The sequence below is a fragment of the Engraulis encrasicolus genome, chromosome 2 (genome assembly GCF_034702125.1).
Source record: "Engraulis encrasicolus isolate BLACKSEA-1 chromosome 2, IST_EnEncr_1.0, whole genome shotgun sequence".
Lineage (NCBI taxonomy): Eukaryota > Metazoa > Chordata > Actinopteri > Clupeiformes > Engraulidae > Engraulis > Engraulis encrasicolus.
Window position 1 is genome coordinate 50,382,205 of NC_085858.1, and position 26,922 is coordinate 50,409,126.

The 26,922-nt window shown below is 43.4% G+C and overlaps 1 protein-coding gene across 1 annotated transcript in view; it reads left to right on the forward strand.

Annotated features, from left to right (window-relative positions):
* LOC134440328 (glutamate receptor ionotropic, delta-1-like) overlaps positions 1 to 26,922 on the forward strand; it is a 447,219-nt gene that overhangs the window by 191,680 nt on the left and 228,617 nt on the right. The window contains exon 3 of the mRNA XM_063190363.1: positions 16,072 to 16,356. Within this exon, the coding sequence (XP_063046433.1) occupies positions 16,072 to 16,356 (285 nt within the window). The remainder of the gene's footprint in view (positions 1 to 16,071; positions 16,357 to 26,922) is intronic.

Sequence of the window (26,922 nt, forward strand, 5' to 3'; positions counted from 1 at the left end):
AGGCTGAGTGTCTATCTCTCTTTGTGTGTAATGGTGCACATATTTGTGTGTGTGTGTGTGTGTGTGTGTGTGTGTGTGTGTGTGTGTGTGTGTGTGTGTGTGTGTGTGTGTGTGTGTGTGTGTGTGTGTGTGTGTGTGTGTGTGTGTGTGTGTGTGTGTGTGTGTGTGTGTGTGTTTGTGTGTGTGTGTGTGTGTGTGTGTCTGGGGGAGGGATGTCCCCCTTAAACTCAGTCGCAACCAGAGGACGCAACCAATAGGAGGGCGTATCTTTAAATAAGGCCCTATGTCCAAATGCACAAGGAACAAGAACCAGTAAAGACAACAGATATAGAAGATGTTCTATTCAATTTGATTAACATGCAATGTCTCAACTTCTCCCAAAATCCACTCCATTGAAAAGCTCATTAGTGTTAATAAATGTATACATGTATTATTGAAAATATACAATGTGATAAAAGTGTAACCTTTAGTTAGGGTTTTATACTATGTTATTCTCTCTCTGTCTCTTTCTTTCTCTCTCTCTCTCTCTCTCCTTTGCTCTGAGTTATGTGACATCTCTGGTCCACAAGGAAAACATCTCTGCCTTGGTCGTCCTGGATGGGGTACTACTCTGCTGAACTATGACCTGTTTAGGCTATGAGGAACTAATCCATCAACAGCCAGACGCCAGTAGGGGCCCACGGAACCAGGGGGAGACGAGACCATATATGTTCCTCATATTTAGTTTTACATATGCATGATAGGAAAGATGACGTCATGGACTGGGGGGGCTGGGACTGTTTTAAATAGGTTTGTTTTCTGTATACACTAGGGGATTTTTGCTGAAACTCCTCCGGCCGTTAAACAATAAAATCTGCTCGCAGATTTTAAATGCTACCTCTGTTCCCTGTGTGTTCTTTCAGGTCAATTTGATAAGGTAATACAGTGAAATTGTTAAAGTGAAAATGTGAAATTATTTACAATTAGTTAGTTCCTAACTTATATCAATTGTTAATTGGCACAAAAGAGGACCCAGATGTCAAGTGTTATGAACAAACTGATAATTTAGAATGATGGATAGTGTTCTTTGTTAATTGGCACCTAACAAATGGTTAGACATCACATAGAGGACCCAGTTTTGACATACAATCAGTTTCCTATTGCATTCCTCCTTGCTTGTTCTTTGGTACACGTTTCCCTTTAATGACATGTCAAATTGTTGATCCCAATTAAAAGTGACAGAGAAAACAAAGACTGTTAGACTTGTCAAGAGTTTTCTGAAGTGACCATGGCAGTAGAAAATGAAATCAAACGATTCACACCACAAATTAGTAATTGGTTTTCATTAGTTTACTATAATTAATTTGTGTTTATTAATAGACATATGGCTTGCAAAAAATTTAAAGATCAAATAACTGGAGGGAACAACAACACTTCAAGGCTGTTCATTCGGATCCTTGGCAATGACAGGAATGCCTTGATTGTCCTTTTGCTGTCTTTTGTTTCATTGAATCACACTTTGTGGTAAATTGGCAACCAAATTGCACTGGGGCTTATTTAATGATAAGGCCAGGAAAATCCCAGTACAAATGCCATCAAAAAAACTACCTCCTCACCTCCCTGAAATGTGTCATAGCACCAACCGTATCATTGTAACATTTCCCAGAATGGAGCTAGAGTGAAGTGTTCATTAGGTGTCTGCTTAAATGCCCTTAGGTAGGTGTGTGTGTGTGTGTGTGTGTGTGTGTGTGTGTGTGTGTGTGTGTGTGTGTGTGTGTGTGTGTGTGTGTGTGTGTGTGTGTGTGTGTGTGTGTGTGTGTGCGCGCGTGTGTGTGCGCGTGTACATGTGCGTGTGCGTGCGTGCGTGCGTGCATACGTGTGTGTGGTGACAGCTAGTACCTCTCCTCAGAACAATGGGAGCTGCTAAAATGCCCAAGGCAAGAGCTTGTACAGATTATACAACCACATAGAGTGTTCCTCATCACTGAACCTACCTTTACATAAACTGATAGAAGTGATTTTTTTTGATGATCTCCTTATCTGTCCTATATCTCCCTCACCTGACATCACTCGTCATGGCGCTTTCCCTTGTTCCCTTCCCTTCCCTTCCCTTCCCTGTGTGTGTGTGTGTATGAGTGTGTGTGTGTGTGTGTGTAGGTGATTTTTGTGGATGTCTTATATGTATGGTGAATTCATGTAAATTGGGCCACTTTTTGCATATAAGTGAAGGGCCCAAAGTGGACCAATTTACCTTAATTCATCATATGTTTAGTTTAACTACACATTGGAGACTGGTCAAACGCAATTTCAAACTTCTGTGCTAACGCTGTTACATGGATTTTTTGACAATAAAGTACACTGGACTTGACTTGAATTATTGCAGCAAATTCAGCATTAGGATGCTGATGTTGGAATGCAGAACTAAGTCATAAAACAAAAGCTACTGATGAAAGTCAAAAACTCAGTGATGTTAACTGAGCATGTTATGTGCCATGGGACTGTTTTGTGTCAGTATGCTACGTATCCCCATCGTCTAAGCTATACAATCCAACTGTTAATGCAGTTCATTCCTTAAGATCAGCATGCAACATGTTTTATCGACTGGCGTGCTAGCAACTGCCCCAGTGAAATGGTGGAAACAAAGCATGTATTTGACGATGAAAGACACAGAATGAGCATCATGTTAGGAGAGGAAAATAAAGGCAGCGGTCCCCTGAAAGAAAAGGGACTTTCATCTGGCACGCATTAGCGGCGTTATCTTATCTGCATGCGGTTGTGTGGGCAGGGTGTGTGTCTGTCTGGATGACGCTTGATTAAGATAGCTAACGTATCAAAGCTGTGGCGCAGCGGGGAGGCAAAGGATGGTCCCTCTGCAAATTTAGCATGCTCCAATCACATCCATTTATCTCTCTGATGAGCCACCCGTCTGACACGTTGTTAAAATGATGACGGCAAGGGTGAAACATCTAGAAGAGAGAAGGGGCTACAGGGCAGGGCCAGATCGAGATGGGCTGGGGCCCCTAGGCTACAGGTTGCTGTGGGGCCCCACTGAAGAGACATTCTATGATGAAATTATCGACTGCATCATAATCCTGAGCCAGGAATTAAGGATAACACATCTGCCAAATAGAGGCATATTAATAAAATGTGATAATATATTCTACTCGACAGCCAATTTTATTCCATACCGTGTCTTGCTGCAATTCTGCTGTTTTGTTGTTCCTTTGGCCTATCGGGGGCTGCAGCCGTATTTAGCCTTTGCATTAATCTGACCCTCACTTAATTTTATCTCACTATCTTGTGGTCTATTGTTCTACGTTGTAAGGCAGACACTAAAACATGATGAGAAACAACAATCAAGTTTTGGATCGCTTGTGCACCATCTGATCTTCTATGTGTGTGTGTGTGTGTGTGTGTGTGTGTGTGTGTGTGTGTGTGTGTGTGTGAGAGAGAGAGAGAGAGAGAGAGAGAGAGAGAGAGAGAGAGAGAGAGAGAGAGAGAGAGAGAGAGAGAGAGAGAGAGAGAGAGAGAGAGAGAGAGAGAGCGAGAGAGAGAGAGGACTTACACCCCCTTTATTCTATTTGGAGCATTTGTTTTGTCTGTTTGTTTTGTTATTCTCCTGTCGTGTTGCATGTGTCACAGTCGTTGTATTGTGTGGTGCTGTTGTGGGCCTCTACATTTTACCTGCAAACAAATCTAGATTCTACCTTCGGTTATCAATAAAGTTACCTTACCCTACGTACTTACCTTACCTTACTTTACCTCCTTCAAAGCCAGCTGTTCCAGATGGGGATAGATGGCATCCTATATACACTATATTCTCTAAACCAATTCCATGTCCAAAATGTGTACAATGGGTCCAATGACTGCTACAGACATGCAAAATTATTTATATTTGTTTTGGTACCCAACTGTTCATGTTGATGTGCGGTTAATGCTTTGCATTACAACCTCTGAGGTTTTGTCAAGAACGTTGTAATAACATAGCTCAAGGTACTGAAGACAAGCTGTAATCCTCTGGACTGAAATACAACGAAAGAGAAGAATAATAGTGTGTGTGTGTGTGTGTGTGTGTGTGTGTGTGTGTGTGTGTGTGTGTGTGTGTGTGTGTGTGTGTGTGTGTGTGTGTGTGTGTGTGTGTGTGTGTTTGTGTGTGTTTGTGTGTGCGTGCGCATACACATAAACACGTGTGTCTGTCAGTCAGTCTGTCTCGTTGCAGCTGTCCAGTCTTTGTCCTCTGGGCCATGTTTCATAACCCATTAACACACACACACACACACACACACACACACACACACACACACACACACACACACACGAGAGAGAGAGAGAGAGAGAGAGAGAGAGAGAGAGAGAGAGAGAGAGAGAGAGAGAGAGAGAGAGAGAGAAAGCGACAGAAAGAGAGAGCGAGAGAAAGAGATAGAACATTATATAAAGGTATATTTGTTCTTCTTTGATCCTCAGCAGGTGTCTTCTTCAGAGGCACTCACGCACTTTCTTTCAAAGGGCTCATAAGGAGATGAAGGCGATTTCTATAAAGCCTGCTAATTACGTACCTAGTGTGGCTCTTGTCTGGGTGTATCACGTCCCAGGCTAGACAGACAGGAACAAAGTATGATGGCTCACACTGACTGACAATCACCATCGGATGAGTCGGACGCCTATTTACCTTGAAAGACGCGTGGCTGTCTCCTGTTAAGCTGGCCATCTGTGCCGTGGCAGTGAGTGACAAGTTTGTGGCACCAAGAAAACAGCATCATTACAAAAAAATATTTGAAACTTGGAGGAAAATAAGACTTCTAATACTTATGCTGCAGTACAGTATTTGTCATACCATATAGGCATGCATAGGCCTTCATACCATATACAATGTTTATGCTGCAATATAATCCTTGTAAAGGGAACGTGTATGTGCCTGCTTCACTCATATTAGGATGATAACAAACAGTGAATACCATTCATGTATTTCTTATTTTTATGGGCATATGTGGGCTGAAACTGTGCAGAAAGCACATTTTGCTGTAATAGCTCCTAATTTGAATATGGAGTGCAGGCATGACAGCGCTGATGGGGAGGAAGAGCGTTTTTGTGGAGAAGGCCACACTCCACTGCACACACCTGAGCACGGCACAGGTGACCTTCAGGAGCTGAGCTGGAACTCTTGTCATGGCCAGCCTGAAAGTGGCACTCCTACGGCATCAGTCGTCTTTTCTCTCACTGCAAGTACACTTGTGTGAGCACATACAGGTGCATACGCACACTCGCACGCATGCACACATGTAAGCACACACGCACACACATTTTTTTTATGCTTTATATGTAGACAAAGTATATAATTGTAATAGAGATAGCATAGAATTAGAACTCAGCTCCAGTGAGCCAGTCACTCACATAACAGACTGTGCTAGTAAGCTAGACTAGGCCCGCCCCCACCTCCACCCAGGGGTGCCAACAGGGGGGGCAAAAGGTACAGTTATCCTGAGCCCAGGGAGAGAAGGGGCCCAGAACTGGATCCTCATTACATTGTATGTATTGGGCTGGGGGCCCTTTGAGATGACTTAGCTCTGGGCCCGGCCAAACAATAGGATTTTCTGTATAGGCATCTCCATGACAATGATTTCTCTGTATGTTCTCAAGATTTCTGATTGGCGTCACAGTGGCTACTCCTATCCTTGACTGCCTGTGTGACGGCAGATGAACATATATTGTCGTACCTTTCTGTGCTGGCGGTATGAGTACGGTATGTGTGATTGTCAGTGCTCTGTACGGCTCACCATGACACAACACTGACCTTCAGCTTCAGCTCCCGCGAAATGCTCAAATAACTCATTGCCTCTCTGCGTTTCAACTCCTACCGACACAGTGGTGTGTGTGGTTGGTTATGGAGCGAGGGCTGTGCTGGACTGACGGGGTCAGAGGGCCAGGCGCTGCCCTTGAGAGCAGGCCATATTCCCACTCCTCCTGCCGGCCATGAAAGAAAGATGAATGTGTCGTTCATCTCCGCCCTGACCTCCCAACCCTTTCCTCTCATCTCCCCGTGCACTTGCACAGCTTCTCGCGCCTCCTTGGGATCCGTCATGACCTCTGACCTCCTCCCGGAGAGTGTGGAGTGCTCCGTGGAGATGAGGCGAGGCCCCTTGCTGTCTTCCTCAGAGACGTTCGTTCAGACAGCCAGGCGAACCAAGAGATGGCCAAGGCGAGCCACACAAAGGCTATGGCTTTGTACTGTTATGTGTTTGGTGTGGGCTGATCAAAATGGCTGAACCTGGGGAAAATGGATCAGCGCGGCGTGTTATGAGCAGTATATATGGTCTCCAAAGGCTTTGAATATGAACCGTAAAAGGAGATGTGGAGATTGATCAGCGTGAGGTCTTTTGGGTCAAAGGGCTGGAGAGGTGTTGTTCACTCTGGCTATCTTAAGGGAAATGGGAAATAGAGGGGTTCGTAAAATGTGTTGATGGTGGTGAGATATGAGAATGAAAAGTCGATAAAATTCGGCCCTGCCGTAGCCTAACGGTGGGGCACTTGGTTGCTGCGCCGGCGGCCCGTGTTCGATCCTTCCCCATCTCTCTCCCTACTCATTTTATGTCTCTCTTCCACTGTCTGATCTAAAATAAGGGCAAAAAATCCCTTAAAAAAAGAAAAAAAAGGAAAAGCCGATAAAAGTCACACTGACCATATTGCAATACTGGAAGTTGACAGCCTGCTGAATGGGTGCTGTCAAAATGGGCATCTGCTGAAGTACTAATGTTTATGATCTCTTGTTTCAGAAGGGCAATGAATACTATTTAGAATTTTATGAATAATGTGAATAAATGATAGCCTAATTATTCTTTCCCTTTTCTTCAGTAGGGTCGAACCATCGGTCAGACAGTCCGTTGATCTAACAGCCCATTAGTCCAAACATCTGGGTCTGGATGTCTTTGCATCTGAGACAATCAATTAAGTAGGCTATTCTTCCTTTGGAAATATCCTGTGGTGGATTTGTGTTTAATTGCCAGTCGTGAGCTTTAATTCCAGAGTCCTTTTCCATTTCCTAAAAATTGTTTTCAGTTAGATATATGTCACGCTGCGCTGCTTTTCCTTCAGTGGGAGTCCCAGCTGTGCGCTCCAAAAGTGGCTCTCCTAACCACAGTACAATTCCGAAGAAGCTATGAAGCACTGCAGTGATCTCTTTCAGAAGTAGCACTCTAACTGATTTGCGCACGGTTGTCCAGTCTTACCATATCTGTTACCTGTGGTTGCTGGACCCATTGACATTGAATGCCATTGAATTGACGATGTGTGTTCTGCTCTGAAGTGAACATTTAGGGCGGAAAAATCCTCGCAGATCAACCGCGGATGCCTCAAATTCGTTGAATGGAATACAACTGAAGAATGCTGTCGGTGTATACACGTCATTCACTAAACCAGTTGGTGCCTTGACATGGCTAGGTGTGTTGAGTATCTGAATCACTGTAAATCAGAGGAAATCATACCTTCGACTAGACCTGAGAAGTGTTTTTTGGGGGGTGAGAGCATTTGGAGCATCGTCTCTCTTTCTCTTTCATCCTCAAGGCTGAGCCACGAGACCAGAAATTAAGGAAGATGATTGCTGCTTAGTCTGATGAAAACTTTCAAATTTCACTTGCAGAAGTAATTATGTACAATTTTCCTCAATGCGCTCCAACTGATCTAACTGTACTCATGCGAATGGTTTCCGAGGTGTGTGTGTGTGTGTGTGTGTGTGTGTGTGTGTGTGTGTGTGTGTGTGTGTGTGTGTGTGTGTGTGTGTGTGTGTGTGTGCGTAGTGTAAACAAACACTGGGACATTCCCATGAGTATTAGGAGAGTACATTAGAAGTACCGACTCTCTCTCTCTCTCTCTCTCTCTCTCTCTCTCTCTCTCTCTCTCTCTCTCACTCTCTCTCACACACACACTTTCTCTCCCTTTCTCTGGCACATACTCTGACTCTCTATCCATCACTGGTTGAGGCAATGTGAATATGAATAGAACCTGAATTTTCTTAATGGTCAGCTATCTCCCCTATGTACCCTTACCACTTGTCAATTGACAGATTGAGATGGATAGATATCTAGACAGGGCAGGGAAACCTGGATGGGAAAAAAACAGCCTTAAACATGAAGACAGTGCTTTGGATTTGTTTCGATTAGTGTGGTCATCCTCGTAAAGTCATGAGTCTGGGTATAGCTAACACAGTAACTATAGGAGTGTGAGCCCTGTCCCTTCCTCCCCCGTGCTGGAGTGTCAAGCTGGTCTGCTGTTTTAGGGGAAGAAAAATGATGTTGTCCCTGAGCCGTCTATGGCCCTGATGGATGGGGCCTCTCTCTGCCTGTCTGCTATGGGGGCGCCGAACGCTGCTTAATTCATCATTACTCCTTTACCACAAGCTCACACACTGCCGGGTGCTTGGCTGTCAGAATGCTTCCCGAACTCTCCATAACGTCACGTGATGCCCGAACACAAACAGACACACACACGCACACCCACACACCTACACCCACACACCTAGTTGAGTGCTGTGTATACCTATAACAACAGCGAAAAAAAGACAAAAAAAATAGTATGCATGTTTTACGTTTTCAACTTTTACTGGGCACAGGATTTCAAGTGTGCTATACAGGAAAGATATCATGAATAGATGAATTTGCAGTGGCAGGTCCCTTGCTTTCCAGCGTTGTGGCTGTTGTTTATGTATATGGCATCACATTACTTTTTTCCCCAAATGGTAGCATTCCAACGTAAGACAACTCATAATTCCATTCACATTCCTATAACTCAGGACGGAAATATTCATGTAGTTCACTAAAGGCTCTTATCCGCTGCTGTTTTTCTGGTAGGCCTACAGCTCAACACGGCGCGGAGGGCTATACACTGTATACAGGCTACACACACGCAACCATTTGTTACAGGTAGCAAATGATCTCATACAGTAGCCTACAGTACAGTACGCACATTATTCGCCTTGGCTATTGTATAGGTGCATGCCAGGGGCGTAGCACTGGTATTGGGACAGGGGGGGGCGGGAGATGTGTCAGAGGCGTTGGGCCCACGAAATATCGCAGAATGGGGCCCCTACAAGATGTTTGGCAATCGAAAGCCACTGACAGGGGGCCCCCCCAAGTGGTGAGGCCAGGGGTTCCTGGCCCCTATGCCTCCCCCCCCCCCTCTGCTCCGCCCCTGGTGCATGCTGTTTCAGGTGGGAAATATAGCAACAGGCCACATTATCTAGCTTGGTGATGTTGCCATGCAAATCTTAAAACTTTTATTTTAAGCCTGAAGTGCTCATGTCATATTTGTTGTGCATAGCTTGAATAACACAATTCGATTAACTTCTTGACTTTTCGGTTTGTAGAGTTCAAACAGTCATTTTCATGTTTGCCACGGAACTAGCCTACTACTTTTTTGGCGACAGTGTTCCCCCCCTACAATTTTCCCATTTTAAGGAGCTCGTTTTAAAATCTTATTTGAGCTTGTAACATTTGCAGTCCAGGCTCACTGATGTCTACACCGCAATTTGTCCTTTTTGAACACCAGTGAGAGAGTATGACATTTCAATATCTGCCCCTCAAATGCACCGTGACTTTGCCATTTGAGAGTGCGAGCACACACACACACACACACACACACACACACACTCACCCACCCACACACACACACTCCTCTTTCAACTTTTATTCTTTACTATCTCGGTCTTATGCCATTTCATACATTCATTCAACTGAACTTGTTCCCTTCCCACTGGCTTGTAGGGAGACCGGGACGGTGTAAGCAACCTTGTTCTGCTACAGAGCAAGCTGGCTATCCATCATGTCCGTGGCTGTTGTAGTAAGTGAGATCCATTGTGTTATACATAAGGGAGAGGCATATTGTATGTGTGCAGTGTTGCCAGATTGGGTGGGTGCCCACCCAATTGGGCTACTCGGAATGAGCGTCGGCGGGCAAAAACGGGAAAAATTGGCCACTCTGCGGTTTTTTAAGCCGTTTTGGGCCCATAGAAGTCAATGTAATTTGTTGAATTTGGGCGGAATTTAGCGCATTTTGGCGTTTTTTGAGAACCTTTTGGGCGGGATTTGGTCAGACACATCTGGCAACACTGTATGTGTGCTGCATGTAGGAAGAAGGGCGTAAATCAAACATGATACAGGCAGGAACATATGAATTGCCTTGTCAATATGCTAAAGTTGTTTCTCGTTTCGCTGTAGCAGGGAAGTTACTCTATTGCTCCTTCTCTCTCTCTCTCTCTCTCTCTCTCTCCTTGTTTTTTTTCTTCTTTTTTTCAAAATGGTCTGTCGTTACTTATTAGTTACATTCAAATGCCATCCATTGAGGTTTGGTGAAACTTCAAATTGATGCTAGTTTTGGAAACCAGAAAACTATTCACCCTATCGGCAGGAAATACCATATCTTTGAGTTGGTGTGTTGCACCACAGGAGAAAATCTGGGCTCAGCCATGGATCTGGGGCTATGACCTCACTCAGTAGTTATTAAAATTTGTCGTTGGGTATGGTATGGTGATGACCTGGCTGCACTGCCCTCTGGATGGCAGAATGGCATTCAAGGTATTATTGGAAAGTACAGTAGTACAAGAGAAGAACACCATGATATTATATCAGCGTGAAATTAAATCAGCTTAATTTGGAGCATGTGCATGTGTTGGTGCAGTAGATAAGTGGTTTTGCTGCTCCTAGAAAACTGACAAGTTGGCATTAAGCGAGTTAGTTAGGCTCTGCCCTACACTCTGCAAGGGTATTGTGCTTGGTCGGGACAGAGTAGTCCATTAAAGAGATGCGACGCAAATTAAAACTCAAATGGCTTGGAGTCATAAAACCCAGTGGACTGGGCATGGCTCCTTATTGACTGGGATCGCCGACTCGCCCGTCCTGTTCTGGGTCATCATACTGACCTTCTGCGTATGTGTGTGTGTGTGTGTGTGTGTGTGAGAGCGAGAGAGAGAGAGAGAAGGAAAGAGAGACAGAGATTTGGTGTGTCTTTGCAGACTGGCATCATGTTCAGTGTTGCCAAAAAATTAAGCCAAATTCGCTATTGGCTCGCTGAAAATTCGCCAGATGACATCATGACATTACGTATGGCGTCACAGTGTCACGCACGACACGCTGATTCCTAGAAAACGCACCCACTTGCCTTCGTTCACAGTACAAATGGGCATTGCTGGCTATTTGGAGATCAGAGCTAATCTGCAGCCCTGCTTAACCGAGGGAAACGCTTCTGACGGTGGCTCAGAGTTACAATTATGTTGTAAAACAATGATTTTGACATTAAAAAGGCACGTTTTAAAAAGTCGCCAGGTGCACCAAAAAGTCGGTTAAGTTGCTAGATGTGTTTTTTAGTCGCCAGGGATGTCAAAAAGTCACTAAATTGGCAACACTGATCATGTTAAGGCATGTCTCTTATGCCAGTACCAAGTTGAGGTGTGATGCCTTTGCAAGTTTAGTTGTGGTCCTCAACACAGTGGAAAAGCTCTTTTGTCACGTAACAAGGTTTGCACCATTTTCCCGCCGTATCTGCTAATGTCTTTTGCCACAACAAATTTCTGTTGCTTAATGTGAAAATACTCTGCTGTGCCCTGCACGAAACCATGCCTAACCCTAAACTGTCAGCAATGCTTCTGCTGCCAAGAACGGTGTAACAAGCAAGGTAAATGGCAAATTTGTTGCGAAATTGTGCCCAGGCAAAAACCATGCCTAAACCCACTTGTCTCAGGGCATTGTGGAGCATGCATGAGTTAACGCAAACATGCACAAACAAATGCTGTGCACAAACATGATAGACCGTTCAAATCAACATGTTATCTTACTTACTTTTATGATGCCATGTCACTATTTGTTGGTGTTTATTCTCTTATCAGTCATTTTAGTAATGCACATCTTGCTATCTTGACTGATGTCAGTTTTTTGTTATTTAGACTATCCAGGAAGACAATTGCCAACCTAATCAAAGCCCTTTTCTATTTGGGTATGACAGAAGTGTGCAGGGATCAGTGTGCTCAGGGATATTTGTGGGACATGGGAGAGATTGAATGATTGTGCTGTGATTGCATTTCTTTTGTTCATGAACCATTGTATGTAGTGTTTGTGATCATTTACACAACTTTGCGTGTGTGTGTGTGAGCGCGCGTGTGTGTGTGTGCAAGCGCGCGTGTGTGTGCGTGAGCGCGTGTGTGATCTGTAGTTCCCAGCAGGACACGGATCAATCCCATGAATCTCAGTGTATTGAGTACGGATCCAAAGCTTTAATTGCTTCCTCATTAGCAGGGTTTGTCTAAGAGACGCCAGGCCTTTGGTCTTGACACTGCCACTGTGTGCCACCCTCCCTTCCCCAGCTCTCCAGGGGCCTGCTGGATAGCCCTGCAGTACAAGGCACTGGCCAGTCTACCATAGATAAAAGGTAGAGCCCATACGCATAGAACAAATAGAACAATACATGAGTACACGAACATAGAAAAATTAAAAGACCGATAATTACTCCAATTCCATTTTTATTTAGCCTAACGTTTAGAGGAACATTGCAGGGCACTGACCATTCTGCCATACTGTACATGAATGGTGAAGACAGTAAAGTAGGACAGTACATGATTATGATTATGATTTATTTAGGCTACCATTATCACATCGTCACATTTGCAGTCTGGTCAGGGTTACTGATATAAAAAGAACACTAGTCATAATTTATAGTCATTGAGGGGTCGGGATCAAGTCCAGGCTCAATAAGCTTGATCGAATTAAACTTCCCCATAAGGAAAGTGAAAATTGAAATTGGGGCTATTACAAAAGATAAGGTGAGATGACTGAAAAACTGTTTGACTGAAAAAGAAGTATACTGAAGCTGGATTTACGCCAAAGTGGAAAGCTGAATAGCTTGTAAAGGCAAATGATAAGGAGCCTAAATACAGCTCTCAAAGATACAATGTGTTGAGGTTTTCAATGTCATTTCAAATCTATGTTCAAGTGCATATGCTGTATGTGTACATGTAGAAGATTGAAGACATGACGACTGAACAAAAGCAGTGGCCATGCGTACAATAACGTGAAATAAACATTGAAAAGAACATGACAAAAGAAATCTTCAAATGTACTTATATATTACAATATTCCTAAGAATGAAAATTAGACATCATTTTATCTGTTCGGGAACATGCGTGCGTGCGTGCGTGCGTGCGTGCGTGCGTGCGTGCGTGCGTGCGTGCGTGCGTGCGTGCGTGCGTGCGTGCGTCTTAACAGTACTGCTCCACTTCATGTACTAAGATCATTACAGAGCTGTGCCACAACAACATAGAAAGCTTCATTGCATCCTGTTTTCCTAAATGACAAGGTGATTGATGGCTTTGGCGTGTTGTGAGGATGACGTGAGTATTTTCCAAGTGGAATAAGGCTAGCACATATGGAGGAAGTGGACCTTTCAAAGCTGTATTGTAAAATCACCTCTGGCAGCCAATGCACCTTCATCAAGACATGAATGGCGCACTATTTTTTTTTAAAGTTTGAAGTGGAAAGAGCTGCAGTAGACAAGATAATCTCACTAAAGCAGCTTACATCAAACATGTAGGGAATTGCAAAAATGTAGTATAGTGTATTTTTAAAAAGTGCCCTTAACCAGATTACAGTTTTTTTCTGAAGTTGAAAGATATCGCAGGGACGCCAAAGTATTTCACTGGATTGTGATAGAAGCGGCAGATCTTTGGATTTGTTGGACAAAAGAGGTTAAATGTTTTTGTGTTTTTCCAAAGACATGATGTTAAGAGAGAACACATTAACATTGGGTAGATTCATTGTCCCGGCATTCTGTGAATCTTACTGTGACCAGAAGCTGACAAAAGTGCTGCAGAGTAATAAAAAATAGTATAAATGAAATTGAATGGGAAGGCAAAGGCACCCACCTGTGTCTGAAAGAATTTTAGCAGTGCAGTCATATCCCTTCTGAAAATTCACCATGGTAGTAAATCATGGTTTTCATTGTTTTTTGAGCATGTTTCGTGACTATGGTTCAATCATGGTTTGACTATACAGAAATTAATCATGGTTTTACGCTGCAAACTAACCATGGTTTTACCACGGCTTATAGCTACTCATTAAATTACACTTAGCTGACACTTTTTTATCCAAAGCACATGGTGACAGTCCTTGGAGCAATGCGGCGTTAGGTGCCTTTCTCAATGGCGCTTCAGCTATGGATGGAAGTGTAGGGAGACAACACAAGCAGTTATTCGCGGTTTTCATGTTTTTTTTGGGTAACCACGAAACCAACAATCAACCATGGTTATTCATGGATTTCATGCTTTTTTTTAACATGGTTTGTGACAATGGTTTAACCATGCTCAAAGACAAGCATGATCCATTGTTAGTTTTCACAGTAAAACAATGGTTAAACCATAGTCAGGAACTGCGGTTTTCATGGTTACCAAAAAAAAACATGGATAAGCCGTACTACATACGATGGCTGGTTCAGAGTACTTGGAGTATCCATGACATACCATGGTAGAACCATGTTTGCTCTACTACATGTAAGACCATGGTAGATTGTTGTAAGTGTAGCAGTGCTTGGGGTTCCAACATGCCTTGAGAATGAAATGGTTTAAAGTGATACTGTGCCATTTTTGGAAATAAGCTTATTGTACACCTCTCCTTGAGTGAAATTAATGAGTTTTACCTTTCTCCTGTACTTTCAATCGTTCTCTGAGTATGGCAGTGCAAATTTTACCTCCAGGCTAGAAATTAGCATTGAATCCTATGAGGCCAGCTGGCGGCTAACTGGTTTTATAGGATTCAATGTTAATTGCTAGCTTGGAGGTAAAATTTACACTGCCAGATTCAGAGAATGGTTGGAAGTACAGGAGAAAGGTAATACTCAGTCATGTAACTCAAGGGGATGTGTATAATGAGCTTATTTCCAAAAATGACGCAGTATCCCTTTAACGCTAAGAGATGTTTGTCCTCACTCGTGTAGTAAATGGCATGGGTTAGCGGTCGTGACATGACCATCCTATAATGTGGCATTAGCGCAACTCTTGAGAGCCTGTCATTTGGGATAAAGGAATTAGCGAAAGCCACACACTGGCTGAAAACATCTGGCATTCACCAAATGCACACAGATACATGCTCTTGTCCTTCTGGCGCGTATGGTTGGGGATTAAGGAGAGATCAGCGCTGACAGGTGTTATGAAGATGTTTGCCTGCAAGACTTTCACTCACACTAACCCGGGGGTCAAGTACCCTGGCTAATAAGTTTGTAATCCGCCCTGGAGACTGGGTCATGCTACGTCACAGCCCATGGCTTGTCAGAAAGGAGGGTTTTTTATATATAAATGTCTCCCTTCCAGGCCAGACGTATAGTTTCTGATGACCTTTTCCATTGCCTGAAGTATCCGCCGCTGCTACTGTGTTTTTTTTAGACAGATTGCGTACATGTGACGTGTTTGTGTGTGCACTGTAAAATGCACATCTCTGTTCTTATTTTGAGTGGGTCCTTGCAGCCCCCCCACCTCCCCAAGATAGCCTGCGGTGGCTCCTCTGTGGCCAAAAACATGTTATGAGACAGCTTCCTGTGTGTATATGTGTTTGTGTTTTTTTGTATGTGCATTTGAAATAGTGTCATTTGGGTAAGTGAGAAGTGTGCTATCCTCAGGCTGCTTGGTGATAGGGTGATGTTTGACTGTTATGTACACTGCCTTTTGGGCTTTTGAGTAAGTGTGTGTGTGTGTGCGTGTGTGTGGCCAGCATGCAGCAGAATGACAGGCCGCTGACCTCAACTAACTCCAAGTGCTGCCACTACCACTGCTGTGCTAGTTTGCTGTCCATGCACTTCCTTCTTTGTTCCATACTCATTCTTCACTCTAAATCCAATATGTTAGTAGTAATACTGTTTTAAATGTGATTACAAAGAACACTTTACTCTGTCTTATTTTGGCATTTGTGCCTTTTTGAACCTTTTATTTTCATATACTCACTATAGTTCAATCGACTGTTGATGAGTTCAATTGTCTCTTGATAACACTGCTATTTTCCAGGGGATGCAATAGTAAACTCCTCTCATCTTCTTCCTGTGCCTCTTTTTTTCTCTTCTTCTTTCCTGCAGCCTGCGAGTTGATGACTCAGGGGATCCTGGCTCTGGTCACGTCGACGGGCTGTGCATCTGCAAGCGCACTGCAGTCCCTGACGGACGCCATGCACATCCCGCACCTGTACGTGCAGAGGGAGGGGGAGGGCTCGCCCCGCACCGCCTGCCAGTTCAACCCCTCCCCGGACGGCGAGCGCTACACCCTGGCGGCACGCCCACCCGTGCGTCTGAATGACGTCATGATCACACTCGTCAGCGAGCTGCGTTGGCAGAAGTTCATCATCTTCTACGACATGGACTATGGTGAGTGATGACACCTTTGATGTAATTGTTGTAAGGCACTAAGTAGCAGGCTTCTTGCTACACGATATTAATGTGTTTTATACTATATTAATGCATTTTATGGCTGAAGTTCATTGTGTTCTACGACAGCGACTTTGGTATGTGACGTCATGTGTATGTCATATTTGATGCCATGTTTGTGAGGCACTTGTAGCCTACTTCTTGGTTTATGGTAGTATTTCATTCAATTCCGCCGCAGCCATCTCCAACTAGTAACTCTGTTGTCAAAGACATGCATGATTATAAATTGTTGCATTGTAATAGATGAATTGATTGGATTATGAATTGTGCCCAGTTTTCGTGAAAGTTGTGAGAATATCACCAACATCAGACATACAGGAAACTCATGGGAGCAGGTCTCACAGATGTTTGATGTCAGTTTCTTCCAAATACAGCTGTAGTGGAAGTTTGACATAAGTAAATGGTCTTTAATTCTATTATTGGTTCAATTTATCGACCTAGAATGTCTACACTGCTGACAAAAGGTTAGCTTTTAGTAGAGTGTTTGTACTTCATAATACAGTTCATGTATCACTAAAATCTTAAAATCAAATTACATCATCTCTGCACAGTGACCCATTTACAATAATTGTGTTATTAAGGTTATTCACAAAACATTTTAAAACTTAAAGTAGGACCTAAGTCTGCCCACTGAAGGTAGAGAGAGTAGAGAGTAGAGTAGTTTATTTGTCACATACAAAGCCATAACCAAGGTTACAGCTTGTAGTGAAATGACGGTTCTGGTACAACTCCACACCGTGCAGAGATCATAAGACTTAAAATGTGAACATAAATACACACATTAAATAAATAAGCAGTATAGAAAATGTCCATAGATGTCAGATTGTCCATAGATGTGTCGATCGAGGCGAGAGTTGGACGCGTCGCTTTACAAAGCAGACAGCTGTGCGGTGTCCGAGGCTCCGGGTGGATACGGTGCTAGATGAGATGAGACTAGGCTACATCGCGGGTGGCAAAACTGCATGCTCTCACCCCACGCTATAGGCAACACTGTGATGGTCCCCATTCATCTGGTGTCCGTGACCTCTTGTAGTCAGTAGTGCAAGGCTTGTCGGGATGACATTGTTTCTCTGCCAGGCCGGTTGGTAGGCTATGCGCATTCTGATCTCCATGGAGTTCCGTTGCGCTGCGGTGATCCGACAACATCGATTTGGATTAAGAAATAAAAACAAAAATGCAGACGGCAATAAATAGCACTAAAAAGTGCTTTCTATAAACACATCATCATATCTGTCCGAAATGTTGACTTCATATGGACTAAATAGATTTAAAAGATGAAAAAATTGCACGGTTTTGACGGAGTTACCAGAGAGGCAGCCAAACAATGCGGCGCCATGGCAACACAAGGTGGGCATGTAACAGGTACATGAACTCACTAACTGGAGGCCAACATTTTTACAATGACCCATTATTAAGGTAGAGGTAAAGGCATCAGAATGGTTTCCATTCCACCCGAGTTCCACAGTTTCCGTTCATCATGGCCTATTTTTTAAAAGTCAGAAAATACCTGTTGTCATTCTACAGCACAAATGTTTTAGTGACTTCAAATGTAAGAACATTTCCAGTGGAATACTGTATGTTATCTTTATTATGTGAAACAGTCAGAGATAATTAAAAAAAAAAAAAACTTCCCAACATGCTGGAATTACTCGCTTCATACCCTGTCAGAACTGAAACGAGAGGCACTCCAGCCATTTAACTTTGCTAAACCAGTGCTAAGCTCTAAGCCTGGTAATTTTGCTCATTTAATTTCTCTGGTAATTCCAGGCGTGCCCTAATTAGCGAAGCAGCTCGTTAGCTAATCCGATTAGCATTCATGCAAAATGTTTGAATTGGGGATGTTTGGCCCTCTTTGCAGAGCTCTCTGTTTTCCAGCTACTTAAGCTTTAGAGCGAGAGCACTCGCATGTTGACATGATATCGCTAAAGATTGCAACCTTATGTTGACTTGGAAAACACACATTTTAATTTCACAAAACATTCTAATACATATTGACATATGTAGGCCCTATGGCAATTCATGGCAATTTATGGAAATGCTGTCATTTACCTTTAACGGCAGTGGAGGAATTATGAAGGGAGACGGCTGAATTGTCTGCAAGCTGCAAAGGCCAGCATTGTCAGATGTTTTGTGCTTTCATCTCACAGAACATTTGTTTTTCTTTTGTGTTTCTCTGCTTAATTTTGACAGTGACTTTTATGCAGAACATTTCGTGTGGCTCAGGCAAATTGATTTTAATTAACACATTATATATGTATTCAGGTACGTGGATATTCAAATGTCAAACAAAAGACAAAACTCCTCTTAACACATAGTGAATAATAACTGAATCTGATCACGTTTTTCACTGTCACACATTCACATAAAGTAGCCTAATATGAAAAGGTAGAAAAGGTAGTCACTAAAAGTGGATACACAGGGTACTTTCTGTACTTTCAAAACCAAATCCATGACGGTCTCCCTGTAATATCCTCTCTCTCTCTCTCTCTCTCTCTCTCTCTCTCTCTCTCTCTCTCTCTCTCTCTCTCTCTCTCTCTCCTGCACATTATGATGGGGATGCGATTCGTTGAGGACATTGTGCTAATGGCTTTCACGAATGTGAGGGACAATTACACAAAGGCACAGGTGCTTTTTGTGTGGCTATAGACACAGGCATCAGTGGCACAGTGGGCTTAGTAAAGAGCCGAGGTGCCTGGTTTAATGCAAAAACCACTGGGACATTCACAGCCACAGATCCACACAGAGAAAGAGGATTGGGACAAAGGTAGACAGGAAATGGCTCAGCACACCTCCCTTTTGACTCGCAAGCAAAAGATGAACAGCCACCTACAGTAGGTGTGTGACTTGGCGTTATGGCGTGTGTGTGTGTGTGTGTGTGTGTGCGTGCGTGTGGGTGTGTGTGTGTGTGTGTGCGTGCGTGCGTGCGTGCATGTGTGTGTGTGTGTGTTTGTGTGTGTGTGTGCGTGCGTGTGCGTGTTTGTGTTTGTGTGTGTGCGTATCTGTGTGTGTGTGTGTGCGCGCGCGTGCGTGCGTGTGTGTGTGTACTGTATCCCCTCCATCACCTGGGCGGATGAGCCAAGCCATGTGAGGCGTTTTTCCTAAAAGCAGAGGGGTGGTGAGGTGATCACATTTATTCAAATTAGGCCCCTTTGTGGGAGCCTGATCAGCAGCAGATGGGCTGGGGCTCTGTGTGTGAACGCAAGGCCCCGGCACACACCCTCTCCTGACAGTGCCATGATGATGATGAAGTGAACACCAAGGGCTTTCCACCGCCAGTTACCCCGCTCCTCACCTCCTCCACTCCTCCACTCCTCCACTTCCTTCTATTCCATCTTTTCTTTGCTCCTCAGATGTGTTCTCTCTCCTCCTCCATCTTCTCATGTCTTCGGGAAGGCCCCCATCGCTTCATCCTCCTCCTCTCTAATCTCCTCTTGCAAAACTCATTTTCTGTTCATTACTCCTCAACGATCCATGTTTTGGTTCTTCCTTAACACCTGGGGCCTATACTAAGAAGCTGGTGCAGGAGTAAAGCAGGTTAAGTTAAGAGGTTACCTCTCAGGTTAAGTTAAGAGGTTACCTCTCAACTTAACCTGGTTTACTCCTGAACCAGCTTCTTAGTAAACCCCTCTGGTTGCCCTTGCTGTAAACGCGGCATAACATGAGTGTTCATAGCAGTTTTTTTAGCGTGTAATTTGATCTATTATGTTCTTCTCGCCATGTTATAAAATCTATTATTTTCTCCTTGTCCTGAACCATCCTCAAACTGTTTGTCTCAGCACTCTCTCAGCTCCCCTCCCTGTGAATGCTGTTGCTTGTTTATTAGAAACATGGCCGTGCTTTTGTTACGCTACGCGGTCGTTCAGTGAAACAGTGTGAATGCCAGATGTAATGACAAAGATATTAGCTACCTCTCCATGAGCCATTGATCAGAATTTTTTGAATGAATATGAATAGGATCAGAATTTTTAATATGAACACTGACACGATTTGATTCAGTGTATACAGTATAGGTTTCAGGCTGTCATGTTTGACCCGTTCATGCATACCCATGTTATGACCTTATCGTCATCAAAATGGTAATGACCCTGTCTGCACCTGCAAAAAACGCCTTCTGAATGCCTAAGCCCTTTTTGGGTAAAAAAGTGCCCTCTGCTTATTTAAAACGAAATATCTCAGCCTCCAGAGCACATAAAAACATGAAATAAGTCTCATCTTACATTAGTATATGTTCATTCAGTTGTAACATACCCACATTTTTTATTTTAAAAAGTTCAAATCTCAAGAGCATGAATGCAGCGTATACGTTGCGTCAGGTGCCAAAGGTCAAACAACGTATACTGTATGTAGCATAAGGCTGAACTGGCTTAATCTGTGTATTTGTGTAAGATACGTAACACCTTCATATCCCTCTGGGGATCAATGAGGTGACTCTACTCTACTCTAGTACTATCTGTTACCTATTTTAGACTCTCAGTTATGTCCATGGTATAGTTCAGCTTTTTCAGAAAACATTGTATGCGATCACTGGCGAGGGCTATGGCTATGAAGGCTATGAAGCTGCCGACAAATCAGTGCTCATGATCACGATGTGATGTATACCCACAGTTGGTACACCCCCTCTCCTCTCCTCTCCTCTCCTCTCAGCCCACAAAGCGTTATGCATCATTATGATGGTCAGCAAACCCTCTGCCCCTTTGCTCGTGATCCCGTCTGCCAGCACCAATACTAATCCATCAGGGGGCCTTAACGTTCAGGCATCTGCAGTAATTGTATTATATTTCAAAGCCAGTCTCTGGCAGGAATAAGTGGGCAGTAAACACAGGACTGTTTACTGTGGCGGTTCTCTGCGCCCACTGTTCTGATATTAATGCGAATCGTCTGGGGTGTAAATAATGAGCATAAAAATACATAAACAAATAAAACGGATCAATAAATTAAAAATGGTTCTCACTTACAGGGCTCATCCCCAATTGGGCACGGAGGAAGACTGTTAGCCTCCCAACAATAAAAAAAAAATAGCTGAGTTGTATAAAGGTAGGTGGGCTCTCATTCTTACTGTACATTTTAGGATTAGTTGGCCTCTGAGTGCATCAGTCAAGCAAAATGACGACATAATCTCAGACTAGACACTGCGGTTTCCAATGAAAGTTTACAGAGGCCAACTTTCTTACAGCAGCTCAGTATACAACTCGGCAGACACTTCTTCACATTTTTCATCACAGATAGTAATCTTTATATTTATTTACCAAACTTTTTACGGGGCTTTGATGGTAGTGCTGTTGGGAGTTCTTTTTGGGTCCAGCATCAAATATCACCCACCAATCGGTTGAGTCTGTCTGGGTGTACTGGGAATCAGATGATGTTGAAATGAATCCTTTTCGGTGATATGGCTTCTTGCTTTTGGAGTGGTTTGTAACTCTTCACTAACTTAATAATCCCATCTAGTCAACAAGCCAGTCATTAAAGTTACATTACATTACATTGCACTTAGCTGATGCTTTCATTTTATTCAAAGTGACTTACAGTTATTATTTTTCAGGGTATTGGTTACAGTGCCTGGAGCAATGTGGGGTTAGGTGCCTTGCTTAAGGGTACTTCAGCCATGGATGGAGATGTAGGGAGAGGTCAGGGGGGATTCGAACCTGCAACCCCTAGATTGAAAGACCACTAGGCCACGACTGTCCTAAAGTATCATGCACACACTGTATTGTGCAATGTACTAAAAAGTTAATTTCAGCAAGCGTCGGCATTTTAGGCTACCATGTCAGTATAATGAAATTACATAGATTATACTGATAAAACAAACATATTGACTTTCACCACATACTATCACCATCACTTACTATCACTTAGTTCAGTTCATACTCTATCTGCTAAGTTCACAAATAGTTCTTTGATACATCTATGACAGGAGGTCCGAACCTTTTACCGTACATAAAAATGTTGGTGGCCCACCTCCAACCCAATACTGTACATTAACCAACATTATCCATGACCCTGCTGTGGCCTAACAGTAGGGCACTGGGTTGGTACGTCGGCGACCCGGGTTCAATTCTGGCCCGTGTCATTTGCCGATCCTTCCCCATCTCTCTCCCCACTCATTTCCTGTCTCTCCTCCACTGTCCTGTCAAAAACATAGACAAAAACACCATATAAAATATATTTTTTTTAAACAAGATTATCCATATAAATATAGTGGTTTGTAATTCTAATAAGTATTAACATTGACAGAACATCTGTGCTTGAATTGAAAACACATTAAATATGCAGAAAGTGTCACAGCTTTGTTTAAGTTTATTGTTAAAACAAAGGAGGCGCCTACAGCAAAATAGCACGTTGTCTCTTAGGTGAACAGAGACAACAGTACAAGGGCAGAATAACGACAGACTGTCAACAGCTCTCTGTGCTGGGCAAACATTCATTAAATGGAATTGTAGTTGACACACACACGCGCACACACACACACACACACACACACACACACACACACACACACACACACACACACACACACACACACACACACACACACACACACACACACACACACACACACACACACACACACACACACACACACACACACACACACACACACACACACACACACACACACACACACACAATGATACAATGTGCCATAACCCCAGATAAACTAATACATTCATAAAACAGTCACAATTCAACCCATATGTCACCCTTTCTCTTCATTGTGTTCTTATTAAATAAAATATAGACCTAATGTCATATCTTGTCCCTGCCTTCACTTGAGTCTGTGACCATTGGCAGCCTGTCACTATCTCTGGCAATCTTTCTGTTTTTAGAGCTGGTTCCCATATCATTCTTTGTGTTGGTGCATGATCCATGCAGTTATGGCCGTAACTACCATTGAGGACACAGAGGTCATGTCCTCAGTATTTTTTTACCCCAGAAATGTCAAATTTGTCTACGATGAAAATCGATCTATGATCAACAATGATGCATTCAGTTTGTGTACGCCACCCCCATTCATCCTCAAGACAGTGATTAATAAAAACGAACTGGAGAGTTTGACTGAAGAGTTTGAAGCATTCTAAATGTACAGTATGCAGTACAGCGCGCAGTATTTGACCCCGGTATTTGAAAATCTCTCGTTACGGCCCTGCATACAGTTGAAGAAGGCTGAATTGATCGTAGGTTGAATCCTAAGAAACTGAGATATTGATGATTTGTCTCCTCATTCTTTATTTCCAAACGCTGTGATTTCCACTGTATTTACTGCCCAGAAGATGAATTAAAATCTGAAGGCTGTCTCTCATTTACTGTATCCCAGGTGAAAACGTTCAAGGATTACCTACCTCTTGCACAGAGCTACCAATGATACATGCAGTATAATGAGCTGGGGGTAAGGTGCTTCATGTTAAGTAGCCTACATTACCGTCAGTACAGAGTATATAACCTTTAAGTCAGATGCAACACTATGCTCAACTACTCTCTTTAATGGAATTCAGGAGAAATAAATCGATGCAAAAATATATTGCTAAGGTTATACTTCTCAGTTGTTAATAAGACTCTTATTCTCTCAGGTTGTCTGTCTGAAGATTCCTTCCTCTACTTTTCTGTTCAGTATTCCTATCTCGACCTATTTCTCACTCTTCTGCTTTGTAAAAGAAACTGATTGCACGGGGGACATTTCATTTCAAATGTTGTTTTCCTGTGGGTATGCGGGTATGGTAACAAGGTAAATCCCTTTTGGCAATGACTCTGGTGTTGTTTGGCACATCAGTAAAGGGGAAATATACTGAAAGAACAGAATGGAAAATGTGGGAAGGGTTCCATGAAAGGTGTGTGTGTGTGTGTGTGTGTGTGTGTGTGTGTGTGTGTGTGTGTGTGTGTGTGTGTGTGTGTGTGTGTGTGTGTGTGTGTGTGTGTGTGTGTGTGTGTGTGTGTGTGTGTGTGTGTGTGTGTGTGTGTGTGTGTCACACACAGGTGTATATGTGTGCATGCATGCACATGGATTTGCCTGTGAGCATTATTCACATAGGTCCCACTGGGATGGAAAGGTTTAGTGGGAGAGACGCCTGAGGCATACTGGTTTGTGTAGAGTGGCATTAACTGCATTTTTATGCTTGGTTGTGTGTGTGTGTGTGTGTGTGTGTGTGTGTGTGTGTGTGTGTGTGTGTGTGTGTGTGTGTGTGTGTGTGTGTGTGTGTGTGTGTGTGTGTGTGTGTGTGTGTGTGTGTGTGTGTGTGCGCGCGCGCGCATGCGTGCACGTGTGTGTGCGCGCGCATGTGTATGTCTGTGTGTATGTGCGTCTGTGTGCACGTGTGTGTGTGCCTTTTTGTGTAGTCTTTTAAGTGTGACTGACTGCCTTGTCCGCTGTGAAGTATGTGCTTTTCATATCAATAATGTTGGTGCTTGGAAGCTGTGGACCAGAGTTCAGGGCTATATCACCCTAGGCAGCCAGGCCTGAGGCTTTAGCACAGCTACAGCACAGGTGAGGCGCACTACTGAAGATGCACTACTACACTATGGCAGGTCTGTAAGAACTAGAGTTACACTGTGCCTGTTGAAGACAGACATTGCTGACACAGATGGGTGTAGTTAGATTTGAGAAAAAATTTAATTGTATGCAGTGAATAGAAGTCTGAATTATGCATTAATCCCAGGAGTGAATATTTTTTACATTTTTATCATGGTGAGCTGCCAAGCAGCATTCTGGTTTTGGTCTTGGATGGATTGAAAAAGGTGGGACTCTCTTTCCATACACGTAGCTTGTTAAAATAAAACAAAAAGGAATCTGTGGTGGCTTACTGTTTTTAAAAATCGGCTTGTTTGTACAATCGGCTTATTACATTTGCCAAAAAGTGTTGGTTTGTTCAGTTGTTGATGGCCAACAGATTATGATATCATTCAGGATGCCCTGAATCATTTTTTTCTTTTCTTTTTTTGTTGTTGCAATAATCCTGTCCACAAAAGAGGAGATGGACTACATTATTAGTCATTCTTATTATGAACTATCTTGATGGAGGTCTGCTGTTGTAAGTGGGAGGTGAATAGGGAGGTGTTGGGGGTGAGCAGTCGGAAGTAATCAGTGATTAAGTTCGTAACAGGGGCGTGTCAAACTCTGTTACTTTTACAAAAATGCCCTTCAGACATTCATGAACTTCTAACTAGGTGAAAGGCACTGCATTTCTTTCAGCTCCCAACACCTGTGCCGTTTCCGGCCAGGCTACATCATCCATTTGGTCACGGTGCTGCTATGCCCACAAGGGGATCGGTAACTAGCCAGGCTGTCGACACCTGTGCCTCCGCTCAATTTCATCTCACTCCAGCAAGTAGGTCAGGTATCGGTGACATAGCAGACTGTTTACAAAAACAAAAAAACAGGAGGTATTATCTGCTGATCTGGACTGTCAGCTAACTCTAGGATATCAAATCTGCACCAGTGCATTTGTGAAATGCCTGATCAGCTTGCTTCTCAATCCAAATCCACTGCTGATCACAGGCAATCACTCACACGTATGGCAGTCGTAGGACTCCAGAGGGATATAGCATTATTACAATACTTTCCAGGAGAAGCAACAACACATGCACACACACACACGCATGCACATGCACACGCACAAGTATGCGCGCACACACACACACACACACACACACACACGCACACACACAGACACACACACACACACACACACACACACACACACACATACACACACACACACACACACACACACACACACACACACACACACACACACACACACACACACACACACACACACACACACACACACACACACACACACACACTACAATAAGACACACAATCCATACTAGATGAATGAATGTAGGCATTTCTTTATATATAAACTATGGATGGATCGGGATTATCTTGCTATATTAAGCCCTTTGCAAAGAGCCCCTGTTATAACCTCATTGTCACCAAAATCAGGATGAGCAAGTCTTAATCCATTACTTAAGACTCTCTATGATGCATTAGCAATGTTATGATGTAGTGAAGGGTTTTCAGCAGAGAGTGAACGGGCCGGCCTGGGTGTCCATCTGTGAAAGTGAAAGCGAAAGCCCATTGGGAAACTCCAACTCCCATTGTCATTGTGACACAGCACTCCACAGCACACAAGTGAACACTGCACACTGCACACAACGAAATTGCATTTTTGCCTCACCCGTGCAAGGGGGCAGCCCTCAGTGGTGCCCCATGGGGAGCAGTGCGGTGGGACGGTACCATGCTCAGCGTACCTCAGTCATGGAGGAGGATGGGGGAGAGCACTGGTTGATTACTCCCCCCACCCCATCTGCACAAATAGGCTACTGATTAGAAGTGAATGAATTGATACTTGTATCCTTCAAATTTCAACTTGGATATAAATGTCAGTGGCGAGTGTTGCCTCAACTCTTTCTTATAGCTACTACATGTATGTTTCTGGTTTAATCAGACACACCTGTTTCCTTGATGAAACCAGGACTTGAGACATGCAAACAAGGGTTGAGTAAAAT